The sequence below is a fragment of the Rhagoletis zephyria genome, unplaced genomic scaffold (assembly GCF_001687245.7).
Source record: "Rhagoletis zephyria isolate East Lansing unplaced genomic scaffold, Rhagoletis_zephyria_1.1 Rzeph_scaffold_02498, whole genome shotgun sequence".
Lineage (NCBI taxonomy): Eukaryota > Metazoa > Arthropoda > Insecta > Diptera > Tephritidae > Rhagoletis > Rhagoletis zephyria.
The window spans coordinates 31,398-53,818 of record NW_016159582.1 but is presented as its reverse complement, the minus strand read 5'-3'; the positions used below and the strand labels follow the sequence as shown (position 1 = coordinate 53,818).

Genomic DNA, 22,421 nt, shown 5'->3' with positions numbered 1-22,421 from the left:
TGTCAGTAGGTCCTTAAAGTCAGCTTATCCCAGGACATCAGTTAAATTAATTCGGGTCTATGCGATAGAGTAACTGAAAACTCGACCGCTCGGATAAGTGCCACAGTGCTGCTATGTCATTCGTAAACAAATCTTTTCGTTAATACCCNATACGCCCCGGCTTACCATGTAGCCGTAGCTTTCGGTAAGGTGAAAAACATATATTTAATACGTGCGCCGGGTATTTAATGTTCGGCTCTGCCCGAACTTAGACTTTCTTACTTGTTTAGTTTATTCCTATTAAAAATTAGCAAGTGAACTTCCAATCAGAAAGAAATAAATGTTGATACCAAATGGGAATCTTCCTGTAGCCAATGGAAAATGATGATGTCCTGAAAAATTTTCTAAATATTTAAAATTACACCTATGAAAGGAAAAAAGCTTTCTTTTATGTGGATCCATACTTTGGAATTTGGGAAAAAATATATTTAATTTTTATGGAACTCTTAATTGCATCCGAAAATATAACACGAGTCGTATGATCTTAAAACCTCATTAAGTTATTTGGTAAAGATGAATCGAGATTAATCGTTAGGGAGGATGCGTCGCCTCACCCTTCAAGACGAGCTTTTGAAGTTATTTTTTTTAATTGGTGTTTAAGAGATGGTAGGGCGCATGGTAAATACATATATGCCAGAAGATTAGGTCTACAAGAAGAAATATTTGCACATTATACATTTACACATATACACTTCCCGTGTTAGGAGAAGCCCTATCTTCGAGGTTGTAGAAACTGTTCTACCCAAAATCAATGACACTGTTTTTTGACAATGACATAGCCAAAGACATAAAAATACAATAATTTCGGTGTCGTGGCCATGATGTTCATATGGATGATACTTCCCTGAAAAGATCCTGCCACACGGGGTAAACATGAGAGAACAACGAAAACAAAGTCGCTGTCGCATACAATGAAAGAACCAAGTGCATAAGGCCTTGGTTACATTTGGTGGAAATAATTGGCACAAAGGAGAGAGACAATAGAACATTTTCTCCGAGTTAAGAAAAGTCGTATCTGATACCCGGTGAATCAAAGCCTCAGAATTGTTAGTAAATATAACCCAAAACGAGTCCGGGCGAAATAAATAAATAAAGATGAGTTAAGCATTTGAAAGAGTTTTTAATCGGGGATTTAGAATAGCGTGAAAGTGAGTAATGAGGAACTCACCCTGTAAGGTGTAATGTGATTTTCCGTTTAAATTAAATACATACATAAATCATTCTCGATTTTTTTTTAGTAATCAAAATAAATATTTGTTTTGTTGAATAGCTTAAAAAATTTGACCTTTTAATTGATGAACTTTAAAATATATTTTCGTTATGAATTTCTAAAATGAGTTAAGTAAAGTCGAACATTTAACTCAACTTATGTCCACATAATGTTCCTTAAACATAGTTCAGTTCTCGAGAAGAAATTTTAAATGCATCACAAACGGTTTCCGGAAAAAGCGCCAAAACAACCTTGACTTTCATGCAACCTTGAAGTGATTTTTAGGTACAACCAACTCTTTGGATTATTTGGTAGTGGTCTTTTAGCAGATTTGAAATGCGGCAATTATTGTAGAATCACGACTTGATAACGGCGGCAATTTAAAATCTCAGACAGCAATTATTATTTTTCATTAATTTAAGTACATAGTGCAAAAATATGTATATGTATTGTATAAGTTGGAAATGTTTTTGCGTTTGAGAAAATGATGATAAAGCTAGCAGCCATAAAAAGAGTGCAAAATGTTTACTCGCCACTCATACTCCTGCATAAATAAGCAGCGGTTTTTGCGTACAATGGTCATGGAAAAATCTTGGCAAAATGAAACTTAAAACGCTGATAACATACAAATTGAAAAAAGAACATATCGAGTCAAATCAATAATATTAAATTTGCAATAAGTAAAAGTCTTTGAAAAAAGGGATTCCACGCGAAATTGCGCGCCGAACCCGAACCAAATATTTGTATGTATGTGAATATGTATGTATATACATTCGGGTGGTCCAAAAATGCAGATGAAAAAGTAAAGTAGAAATTTGTATGCTCTCCCCTAGGATTGTTTTATACCGAAATAAAATATACCCCTATTTAGAGGTCGCTCAAAGCGCCCAAAGTTGTCCATGTATTTTATATTGGGGAAAAACAACTTTTCGTAGAAATAGTATAGAATTCTTAAAAATCAATATTTTTCTATAGCAAAACTCTGTTTATCTGCAGAAGATTCGCAGTAATAATACCCAATTGTTTATTTAAGCATTTTTTCATCGCAACTATAATTTATAGTTCCACCAAAAACCCACAAAAACCCCGAAAAATGAAAAAGGGGGACCAATAAAGAACCGTTTGTATTAAAAATGGTTAAATAAATAATTGGGTATTTTTATTGAAAGTTTCCTGAAGAGAACGTAAATTTTTCGGATCGAAAAATATTGATTTTCAATTATTCTATATCATTTCTACGAAAAGTTGTTTTTTTCCATATAAAAATACATGGAAAAGTTTGAGCGACCTGTAAATATTTTTTGATTTCAAAATAAAAAAATAGGGATTTACTTTTTCGATATAGGGGGTGAGAGCATTACAATTCCGACTTTACTGTTTTTGGACCACCCCAATGTATATACATATACATATCTGTATGGTATTGCATTGATTGTAGTATAGTCCAACCAATCGGCTTCGCCAATTGTACCACGCTAGACTCGCATTTATTGTTTATTTAATTGATAATTTATTATGTTGTTGAATAATAATAACAAAGATGTACCAGATTTTTAAATTTTGCAAAATAGCGTGCTTTTTGGTGTGCTTACTAAGCATACTTTACGCTGCCGCATAAAGGACACGAAAACATAATTTTGAAGAATGATATTTTCGTGTTAAGCAAGCGTTAAAAGACAAAATTTTTGGAGATGAATAACACACCAGTTTATCCAGATATTTTAGAAAATAGGCGCGACTGTAAACATTTTTAATTCTGTGCTCTTGTAATACCAGAAAATCTACAAAAATACATGGCTGAATTGCTAAACACTTTGACAGCGTTTAAATTGTACCTGAATTTGCAATAGCATTCTATCTATCGACCTTCAGAAAACAATGGACCTAATTATTCCAAAATTAGAATCTTCGGTTAAACCTTCGCATACCGAACGAAATTTATTCAGTCCAATAAGTCTCTGGTCCTTTCTACTGATGTCATTGGATCGCATATTAGATACCCAAATCAGCGAAATACTTCGTCCGAAGCTCTCGACTTCCAAACATACAAATACCAAAGGAAATGGTGTGGATACGGCACAGCCTTTATTTTGACAACGAAAATCTTTCCATCACAAAGGATATTCTCCATCTGTCTCTGCAAAATGTTGATAGCGTTTGTTAACAATCTCCTCCGAGATCACCTCTACTATGGAATATTACCGTTGTCAGCAATAGAAAGAAGCGGCGAAAGAGTGGTAGCCCACGCCGCTGATATAGCCATTATAGCTACAGGAAACTTTAGTAAACCTGGCTAATATCATTTAAGGCCGCACTGGTGCAGTAATCGAAATCCGAACTATTTACATCCATCAATCTCTCGGAAAAATTACCTTAAATGGTGCCACACCACAGATAACCGATCAGATTAAATATCTAGGTTTAATTCTGAATAGGAAATTAAATTGGGCACCTAAAATCCCTGAAAGGGCCCACAAAGACACAACTGCTGTATACTCGGGCTCCAGGGTTATCGATAAAAATTGGGATATGGAGCTCAAGTTCATAGCATGGAACAAAAACGCGGTGGAAAGACCATTTCCTGTTGTGTAGTACATCCTACACACGGTCAAAAATTTGGGGTTTAATTTTTAAACCGAGCTTGCACTGCTGCCTTTTTTAATCTTTTATAGTCAACTTTTTAAACCAATCAATAGTTTTAAGCAATTTTTAATATATTCTGGTTTATATCTTAGTCCAAGCAGCCGAGAAAATGATGTTTTCTATGAGTGGCTTAAAATTAAACCCAAAAAGTTCGTGGTTTCAAATACATGCCCTATTTGTTTAAAAATCTGAACTGAAATAGAAAATTTGTGGGTTTATAATTTAAACCGAACTGCTTAAATTCTAAACATATGTGCTCTCTTTTTTTAAACTTGGAAGGTTTGTATTTAAAACTAAATTTAGTTTGGTTGTATCCGAGGTCCAAAAAGTTTAATATTAAAACCGAAATTTTTAACCGTGTACCAAGAAATAGCCGCATCCACATATTGGTGACTACAAATTTTTGAGCGTCCTTACCGAATTTCCTATAGCCGACTACATCCCACCCACTTACACTACCAACACCAAGCTCATGAGCCGTTTTCCCTCAAGGAAGGAATGGTCATAAGATATAGTCAGGGAAAGATGATTAATCCATCTTTACATGGATGGTTAAAACTAGACAAAACAGTGGTGTGGAGTTTACTCGGAAAAATTAGGTATATCATTCAGCTTCCGACTTTCTGATTACTGCAGTGCCTTTTAGGTGATGATGAAAAATTCATACAAATTGCCAATGAAAGTTGTCATATTGCAAAACACTCTGACCAGCCATACAAGACGCTCGACGTACTAAGTCTCTACTTAATCTATGAAGGCATGATATTCGCATAGTAACTGGAGTTCTGACGCTAGAACGACTATATACTGAAGAAGCAACCGTCCAACATCTTCTCGGCCATTGACCGGTTCTATCAAAACGGAGAGCAAAAGCTTTTGGCAGATATTGTTTCAATGATCTCGTTGACCTCAAAGCACGGAATATTCGAAGCCTATCCTTTTTTTGCTAAGCACCAAGTTTTTTATACGGGAATGGGAATAAATGTAAACCTCATGCGATATTACTACAAATGACCCTGAGTTTAAGTGTGCCCACATAGAATTTCCGTCCAACCTAACCGAAACTAAATAGCAAGAATTACGAGATATGGTAAAAAAATTGTTCGGTATCAAAATGTTCTGTATTTCACGTGGAATAAGCTTGTTATTTTTCCATTCTTATAGATCTTAATAAAAAAAAATCTATTCCACGCTTAACAAGTATTTCACTATTTGCCATTCGTCGTTTTCGTGATCATATTTTTATAACATTTACGCAACGTATGACATACATGAAAGCCTATCTTAAGGAACACATCAAATCGTATAAAATATATATCAATTTGGGCTACTGTTACTTGGTCAATTTCGTATCAATCGAAACTCAACGAAAATAATGATTCAAGCGACAACAAAAACAACAACAGAAACAACATATTTCATAGATAAGGAATAGTGACAAACCACAATTTAGTGCATCCACGCGTCAACTGTGAAGTGGTTGTCGAAATTTCTTCGCAATCATGAGATCTGAAAATTTCGCGTCTATACTCTTTGGTTCGAAAATAGCTTTATATATAAATGCATACATATATTACTTAAGTTAAGCTGTGCGGCTTATTTGTTTTTATAAGGTTTTTGCCAGTGTAAGCCGAGACCAAAAAACTTCGATCACTGCCTCTCACTCCTTAGCGAAGTTGCGCCAGTTGTTTACTCCAAGTGCATATAGGACCTGCTGATTTTTGGTCAAAGACTCTTTGTGTGTTGACTGGAGATACTTGGTCTTGTTGCGCTCTTTTTCACCTGTATACCAACCCCTTTTGCTTCCTCCTTTAAGCTGGCGCTGAGACCGACGAGGCGTGGAAACATTGCTTATAACATTCTGACCAAAAATTCAATTGCGTAGTAAAGAATATGTTTTGATAAGAAGAAACCATGACCATCGCAATATGTGTGGTTTGATATTAGTTATGCAATGTAGTAGCATACTTTTGTTATCTAGCTTTTGAGATATTGCGATTTGCTAAAAACAACTTATTTATGAAGTATGTAATATTAAAAAACTTGAAACTACTTAACGATTACTTATCCGCCATATTGGATCCGCCATATCGAATTTTTAAAAAACTGTTTTCCGATTCGTAATCAGCAACCTCAAAAATCCTCCGATACGAAGGTTGGTAAAGTTAAAAAATTGAAAGGCAATATTCTATTCACCGATTTAACATTGGGGTTGTAAAAGGTGTCCTTCCTCATAAAAAAAATAAAGTACTTTATCTATCACATAAATTGCCTGGGAATTCGTTTAGGTCAAAGTACCATTAACCATTTATGACACGAAATGAGGCAAAATCTACTCAATATAAGCCTAAGGCTTTTCTGGTATTGAAAAATTGTCTGAAAAAATGCTGGGATAACAAAATTAGGAGAAGGATTTCGCAATATCCTGTTTCCATTAATTCCTGACCGAATGCAAGGCGCCATTTTTTTAGCTAAAGGCACGAAAACTCAATTTGCAGTTTCTCTAAAATGTTCCCCTCTTCGTACTATGTATGTATATATATTAGGATGGTCCTTAAATATAGGCAGCAAATTTTTACATCAGATTTCCCAAGCATATACCCCTACGTCGATGCTACTATAGTCGAAGATATTACATATACATTTTGGTCCCGATTGGAGAAGGTTAAGACGTGTCGCGCGGGGGGCAAAATTCACGCTCCTCTATGGAGACTAAAAAAATTTAAATAAATTTTTTTTCGTCTAATACCCAAAATCGATGCTATCATTGCCGAAGATAACACATATCAATTTTGGTCCCCATTGGAGACGATTAAGGCGTGTCGCACAGGGGTCAAAGTTCAGATTACCCTATGACGACGTCTTATCCGACTTCTATCGGGATTAAAATTTATTTGTGATATCCTCGACTTTAGTAGTATCGATTTTGGGCATTAAATTAAAAACATATTTTCATTTTTTTAAGTCCTTAAAGGCATCTCGCCTTTGACGCCTTTTCGACACGTCTTAACCGTCTCCAATCGGGACCAAAATTTATGTATGATATCTTCTAGTTCCGATTTGGGGTATTATATGCAAAAAAAAATTTATTTTAATTTTTTGAGTCTCCATAGAGGAATCTGAACTTTGCCCCCTGTACAACACGCTTTAAGCGTCTCCAATCAGGACCAAAATTTATATGTGATATCTTCGACTATAGTAGCGTCGGCGTAGGGTCTGGTCTGCGTTGTATATTTGGTCCTCGCAAAGCTTTCAACTCGTAAATAATATTTCTGAGCTTGTGGTTAAAGGGACCAATTGCCTGGGTATCCGATGATAACTTCTTACCGCACACTGCAGATAAAGAAGCAGATTTTATTTTTTAAAGATTTCTGAAGGGAACAAAAAATATCTACGTATTTAGTTTGAACGGGGTTATAGCAATACGGTGAATAGCAACCGATTAAAAAAGCATTTTTGTAATATTAATTAAAAAAATAAATATGTAAAAAAAATTAATAAATGTTTTTTGGTTGATATTTTATGTCCAAAAGTAGTTAGTTACAAGTTAGTTGACATGTAATGCAGGTCCGAATTTTTTCCGGCCATCGCTCCACAAAAGTAGTTAGATTTTTTTCGAACAAAATATACAGTTAATAGTTAGCTTTAGTGTTCGCATAAACAGACTAATTAGGGTATGTACTCTGTTTATTCATAAAAGTATACCTACCCAAAAAAACAAATTAACACAAGTACGTCGCCTATCTGTCTCTGCCAACTAATATTTACGACAAATCCAATAAAAACAATTTTCATTCATAATTTTTTACACGTACCGCTTACTTCACCCATTTTTATAAGCTTTTTTCACTATTACAATTCGTTATCAAAATGTAAACAAACGCTCCTCTCCTTCACCCAGAAATCACATTTTTCAGCTGAACGAACTTCTAGTTCTCCATCCGTTGCATACCTTCTGGCGCTCCATAGCTTAATGCCAATACACTACTAAATAATGGTTTGGGTCAGTGCTAAATTTAAGTTGTTAACAAATTTTCTTCTTGGAACAACTTCCTTTCGTTAACTTTACCTCCGGTAAGTTTGTTTCCTCAGTCGTGTTTTAGTTGGCGTCCGGTGAAGTTGCAGTGCTTTAATATTTCTGTGAGATTTTCGCTGTGTAGTATGTATTTATAAAATCAAATAAAATGTGCAATTTGTGAATTAAAATATGTGCAAATCTTCTTAAATAAATATAAAATAGTGTCGTGCAAGCAATTCATGTTATATATTCAATAGTATGTGGTTTAAAGTTTGTGTGTTTGCGAAAAAGAAAGATGGCCACCTGCAGTGGAATTATAAGTTCGTTAAGTAGTAGGAAATGTGAAAAGTTTTTATAAGCTGAAATGTGATGTGAGCGGCCATATTTACTGATTTTTGTTGCTGTAACGGATGTAAGCGAGCGAGATGGGTCGTGCTTGTAAATATCTTTTGGTGATTTTTGATAAATGCCCCGCCAGGTATGTGTATACATATTTAATACATATGTAATTTCGTTTGCTTCAATATGTAGAGTGTTGGAAGAAATAATAGGAACTTTTTATTTTGACCAGTTTTGCCAATATGTATTTCTTTGTTAATTCGATGTTTCATATTTTTTTATACAAGTCCAGCGCATTATATGACAGCGATCATATAAATCCACATTTAAAACTACATATGTACAAAAATTATAAAAATTCAACAAATTTTACCAAAGTCCCCCCAAAATTTTCAAACTTTTAATCAGAGTCAAAGAAAAAATAAGGTATGGTTTTTTAGTAGGTTAAGCGCAAATTTCAAAACACTAGAAAAATCGGTTTGATTTTTAATAATTTTTTTTTAGCTGACAGTGTTATGCATTCTCTTTCATGTGATGTATGCTAAGTATGCTCAAAATTTCTTTCTATGTGGAAGGAAATGCCCAGTAGCGGCAGCAAAAAAAAACATTAAAAGTTGTTGAGGCATTTTGGTATTTTTTTTTTTTACTTTTATAATTTTTGTATAAATACCGTTGATTTTTTAGATTTTTTTTTGTCTAGGATGCTCCGTATTTTATTCCATATAACGTACATATGTATGTACAAAATCTATTTTTATATTTTTTTTGTTTTGGGTCGTAGATTATGGATCTATTTGACGTTTCTCTATGTATATCAAAAAATTTTCGCAAGATATTTTCATTTTATGTTAGCATTGCGAATGAAAAAAACTCAAACTTTACATGGAAATTGTTACTCATACGCTATGTACTACCGGAATGTACGAGTATGGCTATGTATGATATGGCGCATGAGTAATATTATTTTCTGCTGCTATTTCATACAAAACAATTATTGGACATTTACATTTGTTTATTTATGCATTAATTTTCATCGTTGGTAGCTTGACTTTTTGGCAAAACAACACGCTTTAATCCAGATGAAAACAAAATAGACAACATTTTTTATTATATTAATTTTTCCCCTGTTAAAATATAAATTTTTTCATAAAAATTTAAATATCTTGTGACAATGACCTGATCTGGCAAAACGGTATAGAGATCCATAATCTGCGACCCCGAATGAAGTTTACGTGTGTCGGCGTTTTTTTGTGACATTTAAAAACCTGATATTTTCCCCACAGTGTTATGAGTGGGTAATTGACAAGTAAAGTACCTTTTTAATAAAAATACAAAAACATAAACTATTTATTGAAATATAAAACGACCGTGGTATGTGTTGGCATTTTAACAACAATTTATTTTTATTTAAAATAAATGCACGCTTCAATTGTTGCACAATGCATTTAAAATTCGTCTAAATGGGTATTGTCACTATTTCTATGTAAATGTACTAAGCATACAAATAAAATTAATTAACAACAATAATCAACTATGCACTGCATATATCGTATTGTATATATTAAGTATTGAACTAGTTTTATGAATCACATTCGTTTTTTGTACCCCCCCTTTTTAAAAATATTCACAGCGCCAAAGCACGTTTTACTCTTAAAACTAAACTTTCATCGCTTTTTTGAGGATCTATTGGCTTCCAATCAATTCTTTCTTCTTCATGCATATCCTTTTCTTGTATATACGCTAAAAATGTGGTCCAAGCTAAGCTGCAAATACTAACAAAAACCACACGATGATGTTCAGGAACCATTGAAAAGTTTATTGTCTGCACTATTGGCCAAACGCAAATTCCAGTCTATGAAAAGAAAAGAAATTTGAATGACTTATTTTTAAACATAGAATCATATTTTATATACATATACAGTGGCGCAAAAATAAATACGGGCGCGTCAGTTTAAAAAGTTTTGGCTATTTTTCTTGTTATTTTTTATGAAAGTATAGCCATTATCTAAGAAAAACGAAGTTAGTTCGAATTTCAAATTTTGTGCAAAAAATAGGAAAATTCGACAAAGTTTCATAAAAATTTCAAACATTTTAATTTTTTATACTGCAAGTATATTAGTAGTAGAGTACTGGGTGTCAGACGAAAGGGGTTTAAGAAGGTTTAAGTTTCACGATATTTTGAGAGGATTAAAAAAGGGAAAATGTAAATTCTTATTTATACGCTCAGTTTAAATATTTTGAGTTTAATTGAAATAAATTAAACACAATGCGATACGGAGAAATTGAATACACTCAGCGAAACGGGTGAGGGCAAAACTGCATATGAAAAAGTCTTCTAAAAATTCTGCTTAAAAAGTTTGAAATTTTGCTGAACAAATTAATTTTCTAAATGTTTGTACAAGGTTTAAAATTCCTTATTGGGTTTTTGTTAGATAAGGAGCTATATGTACATATGTATGTATATGTATGTATGTATGTAAGTATATATGTACCTCAAATGCTTTTGGAAATTTGTCTTTGACCTCCTGCACAGCCTCTTTGGGGGTACGACCTTCTAGCAAACTCATAATGAAAAAGAAACTGGTACCGGCGAATGGTCCATAGGAGATTTGCTCAACTGCCGCCTGAAAGGAAGAATAATTATTAAAGACATTAGTAAGACATATTAAACTTTTTGAATTTGTATTCTCAAAAGATGAAGATTCAGGTTTACATGCATATGTATGTATGTATAATAGAGCATAACTCTTTTTGCTTTACGACTGTTATCATTAACCTTCTTCGTTTAATTTAACGTAATTTCTCTTAAATATCAAATACAATACATATATATAAACATTTGCCTTCGTATTTACGAGTACATACCTTGACAATTCCTACTCTCAGATTCATTTGTGGCCACATAACAGAACTGAGTCGCACCCATCCATATAAAGTTGGTGCCACGTATAGCGCGCCGAAAAGGCTATAACGCAAGCAACGTATCCAGTCATAGGTTTCTGTGGATAATTACACAAAAAGCAAAAAAATATTCTAACATTTATAAGGTTTCACATATCTTTAAGTATATATACATATTTGCGCAAATAACCCTGCATAAAATTCGACTAGTCCGAAATAAGTCAAGTAACTAAAGCTAATTTTGAGCGGATTTGGGCTCAGGTTTACTAAAAGCATGCTGATTAAGTGAAGACATATCAATTAGTCGTCATAAGTAACCGCAGGGATTAATCAGAGATTAACTAAAATCCAGTTCTGACCTCAAGACCCCAACCCCAACCGAACGGTCTACTCAATCTCGAATATTACTTGAAAATTATTTAAAAAATTTATGGGTATCAAAAGAAACAGAAAATGCTGTTAAAAAGAGTTGAAGTCTTTTCGATTCACAAGGACACATATTTCAATTTATTTCTATTAATTTAATATTTTAAGCCAATAAAGATAGAAGGGCGAAAATATATATTTTTTCTTCAACAATAAATACTGCGAATTTTCAACGATATTCAACGATAAAATTTTAAAAGGAAATTTTTAATACCTACTAGTCTTTATGCACCAAAAAATTTAATATCTTTTAATTCTATAAAATTTTCTCTTTTATTTGATAACCATATTGTTATTATATTCTATTGCATTGAATTTTTTGAATTAATCCTAAATTCGAAATTTCGAGGTCCTTTTACAAAAAAAGAAAATCCTGACGCCGGAGAGAAAAGCCGAAAATGCAGTTTTAAAATTTTTGGCCCCTAGTTTCGCGAATATATTGACTTTTTTGTGTGTAAAATTTACCGTCGCCCGGTGTCATAAACCATGGAGATTGATTCCGCTCTAGTCTCTTTAACAAGTAGTCGCATAAATCTTTGCAGGGAATATAAATATGCACATACATGTAAATAAACAATCACTTACTCAAATTTCTACCCTCAATCGTTTGTTGTATCAAACTACTTGTTGGCCATATTACAGCATATGAAATGCAACCTCTAGCCAATGGGTGAGCATTTGCGAAAAGGCGCCATTGAGATTTTAGAAAATTTAAAGTTAAGGGAACCACCATTTTTTAGAGCTGAAAATAAAAGAAATAATCATAAGTCACAGTCTTGTGGGTCATTCATGCATGCAACTTTATATGCATATACATATATTTGTATGTATGTATGTATATAGACATTCGACAATATCAATTATACCTATCCTAATAGTATGGATGTATGTATGTATGGCATTCCCCCTGAAATTTACACATTTTCAATATTTTAATATGTATATGTATATAAGGAGCGCGAAATGAAATGATTTGCCTAATCTAAGAGAGCGAATTTATTTCCATGCGAAATCTCATTACGCACTTAAACTAATGACATAAAAATATTACTATTATTGGCACGCAATTTTAAAGCTTTTAGTTCATTAAATCTCAAATCTCTCACGTATGTAAATCTAGCAGTACAACAGTACATAAATGCATACATACATATGCGAGGTTCCATGGGAAACTGAACCTCAGCGCAAAAATTATTTTTTTTATGAAACTAACAAACGTGTGGATAAGACATTTGTAAAAATCATGAATCAACCAAAAAATAACAAATTAAAGTTTTAAATGCATTTTTATTAACTTTTTTACGTTTTGAAATAAAGTTATAATAATTTTTTTGAATGAATTTCAAATAGGTTGTGTTTAAAGTACTGCCAAATAATTGATGATTCATAATTCAAGTGCTTGGTAAGAAAAATATATAGTAGAACCCATCTGCTTTTAATAACATTGTGTTATACATATATTCAAAAAACAAAAGTGAAAGTTTCAAGACGCTGGTAAATCATGTTGATTTTTAATATTTTTTTTGGCTAACGGTGTTAGGCATTTTCTTCCACATAAAATGCACTATCCTAAGATAAAACGTGAGTGTATTGAACCTCTACTTGGCTTCTTATAACTTTTAATAAATAATTTTCAATATCGGCAACACTCAAAGCTCCTTTTCATATAAAAATTCGTACATATCCCACCCGTGACAGAGGAATTTAAGATTTTTTTTTTTTTAATAAATCAACAATTTTTGTGTAAGTTTTTACTTTGTTAGTATTTGTGCTTCTTTTTTTTATTTCAAAACATCAAGTTCACATAGAAAAGTGAAATACATTCGCTCCAAACAGCAGGTTCTTTTTTCTTGTCCTACCCGTGGAACACAGAGGAAATAACTCAGATTTTTTCTTAAAATGTCCCACCCGTGATGGTGGAACAAATGTATATTATTCAATTTCGTTTAATTTTTAGAAAATTTAATACTAAAGCAAGAACAGAATAATGCCAAGAACTTCTGTTTAGCAGAGACTTATTTATTTCGAAAGATTGCGATATACAACATTTTTTTTAATTTCATTTAATTTTTACGGACTATTTCAACTTTATTTATTTATTTTTTTTTAATTTTATTTTCTTTTAATTTTTAGATAATAGAATTTAAAAAGAAATAAAAAATATTTATTGGATTTCATAAATTTTTAGGAACTTATTTTATTTATTTTTAAATCATAATTTTTTCTTTTTGATTTTACTTTTTTTTCATTAAATTATATTGTTTTAAAAATACATTTTTTTAGCATCACTTAATTTGTAGAATCATACCTTTCGTTTCCTTTTTTATTGTTTTATTTTTAGATTTTATTGCTTTAAAAAGAAAAAAAAGTGCAAACATTTTTTAATTTCATTTAACTTTTAGAAAATTTATTGCTAAAAGACAAACAGAATAACGCCAATACCTCCTGTTTAGAAAATCTTTTAATTAGTCTTTCGAATAACAAAAAAGAGCTTTAAAGATAGTTGCCAGAATTGCGCTGTAAGAGTGGGCGGCCGATAGAACACTGAAGTGTCCCAAATTTGCATCGCTAACGTAAAAAAAATCTTTATCAAATTTCTTAAGGTTTGTACTATTTAGATATTCATTATTTTAAGGTGATCTAAGCACACCCAAACAGTTTTGCGTCATTAGTCGCTAATAACAGTCTGATGGGTGCCTAACGAGGTAGAGCGTGCAGATGATCTGAATCGATAATACATATCGTTACCTGAAATGCAAAAAGTCATAAATAAAAAAAAAATCAAATTTCAAGGGTTGATTGATATGATGCATTTCATCGAATTACAACTTCCCACGTCATTTAATGCAATACAAATTTATTAGGCAGGCCTTTTTGCATTACAGTGACGAAGGTAGTTATTATTGTTTGAATTTATAAATAGCACTATTAACTCATTAGAAAAATTTAAGGGACAGCAGCTGACATATCAGCGACAGCTACGCCCATAGCGATCACAGGGCAATCATTATAGCGATTGAGAAACCAGCTATTGACATAGCCCCTCTCAAACGACGCATCGGATGTAAGGTTAAAATCTTCGATGAAAAACTGTCGAAGTAGCCTTCAGAAATACGCACGTCTCAGGTTCGGCAGTAACCGCAGCTTCAAAGCTTCTTAAAGCCATTGAAAAGGCTTGTGATGTAGCCATGGTGCGTCAAAACTGGCACAAAACTCGCAAGCCCACTATGCATGTTGGACTCCATCGGAAAGGTAATCGAGCATATTACCAAACGCAGACTCGAAGAGGCCACAGATAGCCATCTATCTAAAAGTCAATACGCCTTCAGGAAAAACTGCTCAACTACAAACGCAATCGCTGGAGTGGCCACTGCTGGCAAGCGGTGATTGTATGGTACTAAGTAATATTGCATGCTTGTCACCTTTGTTGTCAAGAATTCTTTTCGCGCCTTATATGTGCCAACTTACCTACAGGCAATTATCTCAAACTATCTCTCGGATAAAATGCTTCGCTATGACAGTATAAAATAAACCACTGACAAAGCAGTATCGGCTGGCGTACCCCAGGGAACGGTACTGGGACCCCTCCTGCGAAACGTCATGTATGATGACATTCTGCGACTAAAGGTTCACAAAAGCGCAACATATTTAGGTTTTGTAGACGACGTATCAATCGTGGTGGAGGCAAAACCACTCAGAGAAGTTACAGACATTGCGGAAGCCTGAATAACAGCAGGCAAGCAATGGCTAAATGCTAAGGCGCTAACGTAAGCACACCACAAGACGGAAGCTGTACTTATCAGCAGCCGTAAGAAAGTAGAAAAGGTTGCAGGTACTTAGAGTAGGACATAGCATTATAGAGTCGAAACTGTATGTGAAGTACCTTGGCGTCCTTATAGACCCATCCCATCCCATCGTCTCTGCTTCAGTGACAACTTAGAAATATGCTAACCAAAAGCCTGCGGGGACAGCAGCCGCTTTTTCTCGGTTAATGGCAAACATCGGCGGGCCACCTCCGCGGACAAAGAAAATCCTAGCAGGAGTGGTATACTATACTCCTATACGGGAAAACGGCCTGGAGTAACGGCTTTAAGCGGCCTGAGCGACGCAAGACATGTTAAGTTCCACAAAAATGCACTGAGGCAACGTAGCATATCCCAGTGGCAGACAAGATGGGAGAAAGCGTCGAATGGTAGGTGACTTATCGGCTTATCACGAACATCAGCGCTCGGGTGGAACGATAACACGGAGTGAATGATTTCTACCTAACACACTAATGTTGAAGAATGAAGAAGCATGAAAAGAGGTATGCAGCATGGTTGCCCAGGTGATACAGCAGCTGCGTACCAGTGAGCAGATAAGGCGAAGACGAGCCCATAAAACCCGTCACATGAAGTGAGAAGTGACGACACGGAACATAAAGACGGCGTTTTCATGGCAACCCTCCCCGTGAAGTAATGGTGGAACATAAACAGGCTTAGCCTGGTTTCATTGGGCCACTTGAGGGTAGTGCGCTATCACAGCGTCCAAAGAAAAAAAAACACCCGCCACCAATGTGTAGCTGTATCTACATATCGTCGCCTCAGAAAACGGATGACGAATGTGCAAAATCACGTTTTTGGGATTTTGATGCAGATTTACTAAGTTGGGCATGCTCTTTTGATTTCTGCAATCCATTTTTTTATATCTCCCTTAGTTTTTGAGATATTTCGTGCGCATTTTGTCGTATGTAACATAATATTAATGATTGGGTATGCCTTTTGTTGTATGTGCTGAAAATGCGTCATATACGACAAATACCCATACAAACGTACTTTTTTTTAAATCATAAAACATTTGTCGTATGTGGCACATACGACAAATTCCCATACAAATGTAATCTTTTTTAATCATAAAACATTTGTCGTATGTATCGCAAAACTTCGAACTTACGACAATTCGATGGTCCTCTACTAAAACGACACAATTAAAATTGGAAATTAAACTAAGTAACTAATTTTAAAATTTTAAATTTTAAAATTTTAGCTTGTACTGAGTCTCCAATGAAATTAAAGAAATAAAAATGTACAAAAGACTGAATTTAAGTATTGTTTTTTTGTTTTTATATAAAGAAAACTTATGTTCGTAACATATTTACAGCAATAGAGATCACCGATTTTTTTATTAAATACATGAATATGTTTTTGGTATGTTTTTTCTAATAAGTAATCATTATTTAATAAATATGTCTGGTTTTTTCATCAAATTTTACCATCGTCGTTGAAATAGATACTTTACTATTGTCGTATGTTCTGTGGACAAAACAAAGTGGTGAGTAAACGCTACTTACGACAAATGTATACGGAATGAAAAGTCAATTTTCTCATTAACGTTAAGAGATATTAAATTTAGAAATATGGAAAATCAAAACTAATAACACCAACTACGTCTCCTTCAAAAATTACAAAAACCTACCGTACAGTTTCGGATTAATTCGACCTTAAACTTCAAAGTCAATTTTCTCAAAACCGTGTTTTGTAACATTCGACATCCGTTTTCTGAGACGACGATATGTACATATATGTATGTATGTAGCTCGGCGATGGGCACTGCCTTGGGCGCGAGCAAAGCTCTTTTAAGTTGTCTATATATTTTGTATAGGCGCGTGCAGAGTAGTTTAAATTGCTGAGAGACATTGAACTTGACCATTTAAAGCTTTTGTGCGGAGGGCGGCAATATATATATATATATATATATATATATATATATATATGCACATAATTGAACCCGCAGAGGTTGCCATGTGTTTATTTTTGAAGCGAAACCTCTTTGTGTGATCGGTTAGGTGTAAATTCTGACATCTCGTTTAATTCGAAATTCATTGGAAAAATGTATACAGGTTTAGATTAAGCCCATTTTTTCGGATCACACGATTGGGGTACCAATATACGCCAAATTTTGGGCTAGTGCCCAATCGAGATATCCGACCTTAGGAATGCATACAGTGAAAGCTCTCATGGACGGATGCTCTAATAAGCGGACATCTCCTATGAGCGGATACATTCTTGGGAACGATCAATTTTTTCGTTTTTTCATTACAAAATGCTTCCCAAAAACACGGACTTTCCGATAAACGGACGTACGCTCAAACATGTCTAGTTATAAAAAAAAAAATATCTCATAAGCGGACGCGTAGCTCTAACAAGCGGTCAATTTTGTTTCCCCCCGCCCCCAGTCAAATGCTAAATGCTGATTTAGGCGGTTTTGTAACTGGTCGATGGGCGGTTTTGCGAAAACATCTATGTTATGCTTCTTCATAGAAACTAGAAATGCCGCATTTATTGTAGTTTCTATATTTTGTGTTAGGTATTTTACAGGGACTAAAAATAACTGTTATCCCGAATTTACAAATTTAAAACGTTTTCTGAATTCTGAAGTTTAACGAAAACGTTGTTTCATAACAGTTAATAGATGAGAAATATTTTTTCCATTGCTGATAAGAGCTGTTTCCCAACGTTTATTTTTTACGTTGCTCGATAACGGTTATTGCCCAACGTTTATTTTTTACGTTGCTTGAAAACAGTTATTGCCCGATGAATATTTTTACGTTATCTGATAATAGTTATTTCACTCTCTCACTTTTATTTCATCGTCTTTATCTTATTCTCCATCTCCACCATCATCAATATCCTAATCTTACAACGTTTATCAGACAACGTAAAAAACAAACGTTGTAAAATAACACTTATCCAGCAACGTAAAAGATAAACGTTGGGAAATAACTCTTATCGGCAACGGAAAAAATATTTCTCCTGTATAACAGTTATCAGGCAACGTAAAAAATAAAGGTTGGGTTATAACTCTTATCGACGAAATAAAAAATATTTCTCATCTAATAACTGTTATGGAGCAACGTTTTTGCTATAAAACTTATAACTGTTGTCTCTGGTATTTAAATGCAACATATTTGCAATATGTTAGAACCACAATTTTCTTGAAATTTTCACTACACTGGCAACCCTAATCGAAAATAGCGCATTTCAAAGCTTCCGTTGGAAACAGTAAATGCGGAAGGCGACAGATAACTACAATAAAATCGTTTACTACTCAAAAAGAGCAAAAAATAACAAAACAATTGAGATACGACAGATAACTACAATAAAATCGTTTACTACTCAAAAAGAGCAAAAAATAACAAAACAATTGAGATTGCTCTTATCATAAAAGCGTATATCATATCAGAGTTTATAATTTATGAATTTTATAATCACATAAAGCACATTTATGTATATGTACGTTAGTAATTGAATTAAAGACAAGCGCTTTACATAATTTTCGCATGACAAAGTAAAACACCCGCTAACACTTGTTTGGCTCACTTGACGACGAGTGATATTCATATGTATGTATGTTTGTATGTATGTTACGCACAAGCTGACGTACTTTACACCCCGTCACTCGTCATCAACCTCATATATGTATGTATGTGCTTATGTACGTATGTTTTCATCACAACGCAAGCCAACAACAAATTTTCCATTCAGAATTATTTCACCGCACGTTTAACGATTACTAAGCGCACTAATATACAGCTAATATATACATACAAACATGTACATATATAACATTTACTGAATGTAATCACAAAGTATTAACTAAAGTTCTTACATTTAAAAAAAATTTTATTCAGATTTATGGTACCGCATTTATATAAAAAAAATGTATAGAATGAAATACTGCACGCGTTTTCGTTTTCATTTGAATACGTTTAAAGAAAATCACTTATTTTACATTTAATCATATACTATTTTCCATACTATGCACATGTCACGCGTCTACACAGCTCTCGCGCTACTTTTGCACTGTATGTACATATGATGATGCTCGAAATCCGCAAAGTTTTTGCATTTTGTTCATAAATAAACCCGGAGAATTTTAACATTGAGCGTAGCGCTCCCCACACGATGAAGAAGCTTTTTGTGTTTAAAATCATGATAAAAACATAGCAAGGTATAACCGTTCTCTCAATTTGTCGGCCATGATTTTTTTTTGAAGTTTGCCAACATTTTAAAATCATATAAAAGTGAAAATAAAAAAATGAAATTGTTCGAAATTGTTGTTGCTTGAGATTGAAAATGAAAATGTGTGTGTGAGTTTGTGAGTAAATTTAAAAATTAAATTGTTTGGAAACGTCAAGAATTTTAAAAGTGACTCTCAGCGGTTCTACCTTACTATATTTTTATCATGTTTAAAATAATATGTACATATGTATGTATGTGTGCACTTGCCTTAATATTCATACATGTGCTTGCATATTGATAGAAAATATGTATGCCATATTTGGTTCCATTGGATTTTTCATCTTCTCTATCTACTTTATAATTTCTGTTTTAACGAATAAAAAGACGCGTTTCCTGCATGCATTTTATACATCTTAGATATCCTTAAATATCGTACTTTCTGTTTTAAAAAAAAGTGTAATATATTTGTACGAAGAATATTGCGCAATAAAATGGTTTAGTTGCGCAATAAAAAGGTTTAGTTCCGCAATGAACATTTTCCAATTTCATAGTTTGGCAGCCGCTGCAAGTAAAACTGCCATATAAAAACAGTTTCATAGCCACTGCTTGACCAAAGTTAACAAGCAAAAACGAAATCAGCTGCAAGTGTCATTTCCGCGCAAACTGACTTTTATTTCAATTGAAAACGTGAATTGTAACGTGTGTTAAATTGTTTAATAAAAAGTGATTAAGTGCGTGAAAATAAACATTTATAACTACTGCTCTGTTGATATATTCTTGGCATTAAGAATCGCTTTGAATTGTTGCTGGAAAACGAAATTTTGGTATTCCTTGGCCGCCTGAGAACAAATTAGCGGCTCGCGTGGATTATCTGCATAGCATTTTAATAGCTGTTGCTCCAAGTGCTTTAGATGTTCACCGTGGACATCTGCAAAACGTACCGGCTTGCCCAACATCGCTTCCAATTTCTCCAGCGTCTTCGCATATTGTCTCTCTTGCAACTCATTCGATTTCATTGCCAACAGGCTGGCCTCCTTGTCTTTGCCCTTGAAGAATCCACAAGTACAACAGCGTGCACAATGCATTTGTTCATCTTTACTTGATGACGGTAGGGTTGTTTCAGAAATTTGCTGGTTGGCTTTCTCTAAGCGATTGACAACGCTTGGCGTGACTTGAATTGCATGCATCGCGCGCGCGGGATTGACGATGTGTGCCGTTTGCGGCGTGGAGTTTCCGGCGCCCATTTGTTAGCGCTTATAACGGGTGATTTTTTAAGAGCTTGATAACTTTTTTTTAAAAAAAAACGCATAAAATTTGCAAAATCTCATCGGTTCTTTATTTGAAACGTTAGATTGGTCCATGACATTTACTTTTTGAAGATAATTTCATTTAAATGTTGACCGCGGCTGCGTCTTAGGTGGTCCATTCGGAAAGTCCAATTTTGGGCAACTTTTTCGAGCATTTCGGCCGGAATAGCCCGAATTTCTTCGGAAANGTCTATTCATGATGAAATGTCAAAGCATACTGAGCATCTTTCTCTTTGACACCATGTCTGAAATCCCACGTGATCTGTCAAATACTAATGCATGAAAATCCTAACCTCAAAAAAATCACCCGTTAGAGTAAACTCAAAGTGGAAAGTGGTGTTCTTTGCTGGTTCAACGCTGTGCTGCAAATTGGAAATTTGATTGCGTTTTTTTTCAAGTTTTGGCAATTAATAACACGAATGAACATTAAACATAACATAATTTTGAAGCGAAATAAAAGGTGAGTACACTGAGAGAAAATTAATTGTAAAATTGTAAAGTAATTATGTAATTAGTTATTTAAATTAAATCACTTCACAACAACATCTGATACTTTATAATTTTCGAGGTTGTCGAAGGTTTTTTTTTCAGTTAAGAAAATATGCCTATTAATATTGTATAAAGAGCGTGTGTGAATCGGTAACAAAGTTCGCGGCGAGTAAATTTTTACAACTATGAGGTGAATAAAATTTCAGTAGCTCATGATGCTAGTGAAATTTTTGACAAATGCATAGAAAATTTTGACAGTCGCAAAGGTTGTTGATGTGTGTAATTCTTCGTTAAATAAAAGCTTAAATTGATGAATTGCAATTAACGATGGTAGATGTTTTCTTAAAATATTAATTTATCTTCAATTTGTAATATTCCGCATAAATCTGCGGTTATCAAAAATTTACTGCTGTCAAAAAATATTTTATTTCACACAGCAGATTGGCAAATCTGTCTCACCATAGTAAACATATTATTCAATAGCTTTCCCCATAGAACTTTGTTACCGATTCACACACGCCCTAAAGTTGAAATTTGTTTAATTTTTGGTTTTACGGTTAATGGCTCTATTCTGTATCAGTATGTTTTAATCATGGTATCAGTGACAAATGCTTGCTACAGTTTTTATTATGGAAAAAATTGTCAGTAAAAAAACATTTGTCACCGATACAGAATTGGGCTATTAGTTTCGATATACTTCGAGCTCAGCGGCTGTTATCGAGCAGGGGGCCAATTGTCGTTCTATGAAATGGTGAAGTGCAAAATTCAAATTTAGTGAGAAATTCAGTTTTTCATTTTATCATTTAATTTTATCTTTTTAAGGGATTCTCAAAACATAATTCTAAAGATTATGATTTTGAGTAAAACGTTGGCCATGATTTCAGTAATTAAAATTCCATTTTTTTTTTAATTTTTACTGGCACACTCGAAATTCATTCTAAAATTATTATATATCGTTGCCTTAATATAGAAAGGCCCTATCTCACATCGTCGCTGAAATGCACAAAGCCGTAACTAACTAAAATCTTTTATTGCATAAAACGATTTGG

The 22,421-nt window shown here is 33.7% G+C and overlaps 2 protein-coding genes across 2 annotated transcripts; both read right to left on the bottom strand.

Moving 5' to 3' along the window:
* Nucleotides 1–9,571: 9,571 nt before the first annotated feature.
* Nucleotides 9,572–12,312, bottom strand: LOC108367022 (PXMP2/4 family protein 4-like). The gene is made up of 4 exons (XM_017621541.1): nucleotides 12,162–12,312; nucleotides 11,115–11,248; nucleotides 10,742–10,873; nucleotides 9,572–10,101 (listed from the first exon to the last, which is right to left on the bottom strand). Exons 1-4 carry the CDS (start codon nucleotides 12,307–12,309, stop codon nucleotides 9,874–9,876), a joined length of 642 nt encoding a protein of 213 aa, XP_017477030.1. The 5' UTR covers nucleotides 12,310–12,312; the 3' UTR covers nucleotides 9,572–9,873.
* An 8,019-nt stretch (nucleotides 12,313–20,331) lies between these two features.
* LOC108367020 (uncharacterized) lies at nucleotides 20,332–20,820 on the bottom strand. The gene has a single exon (XM_017621539.1). It carries the CDS (start codon nucleotides 20,818–20,820, stop codon nucleotides 20,332–20,334), a length of 489 nt encoding a protein of 162 aa, XP_017477028.1.
* Nucleotides 20,821–22,421: the final 1,601 nt, after the last annotated feature.

What these genes read in the sequence shown, in the direction of transcription:
- LOC108367022 (XM_017621541.1), bottom strand. Translation starts at nt 12,309, where the DNA reads ATGGTGGTTCCCTTAACTTTAAATTTTCTAAAATCTCAATGGCGCCTT. An exon ending in GATTGAGGGTAGAAATTTGA is followed by an intron (nt 11,249 to 12,161) that starts GTAAGTGATTGT and finishes AATTATCCACAG; the next exon opens with AAACCTATGACTGGATACGT. An exon ending in AATTTCCAAAAGCATTTGAG is followed by an intron (nt 10,102 to 10,741) that starts GTACATATATAC and finishes TTCTTTTCATAG; the next exon opens with ACTGGAATTTGCGTTTGGCC.
- LOC108367020 (XM_017621539.1), bottom strand. Translation starts at nt 20,820, where the DNA reads ATGGGCGCCGGAAACTCCACGCCGCAAACGGCACACATCGTCAATCCC.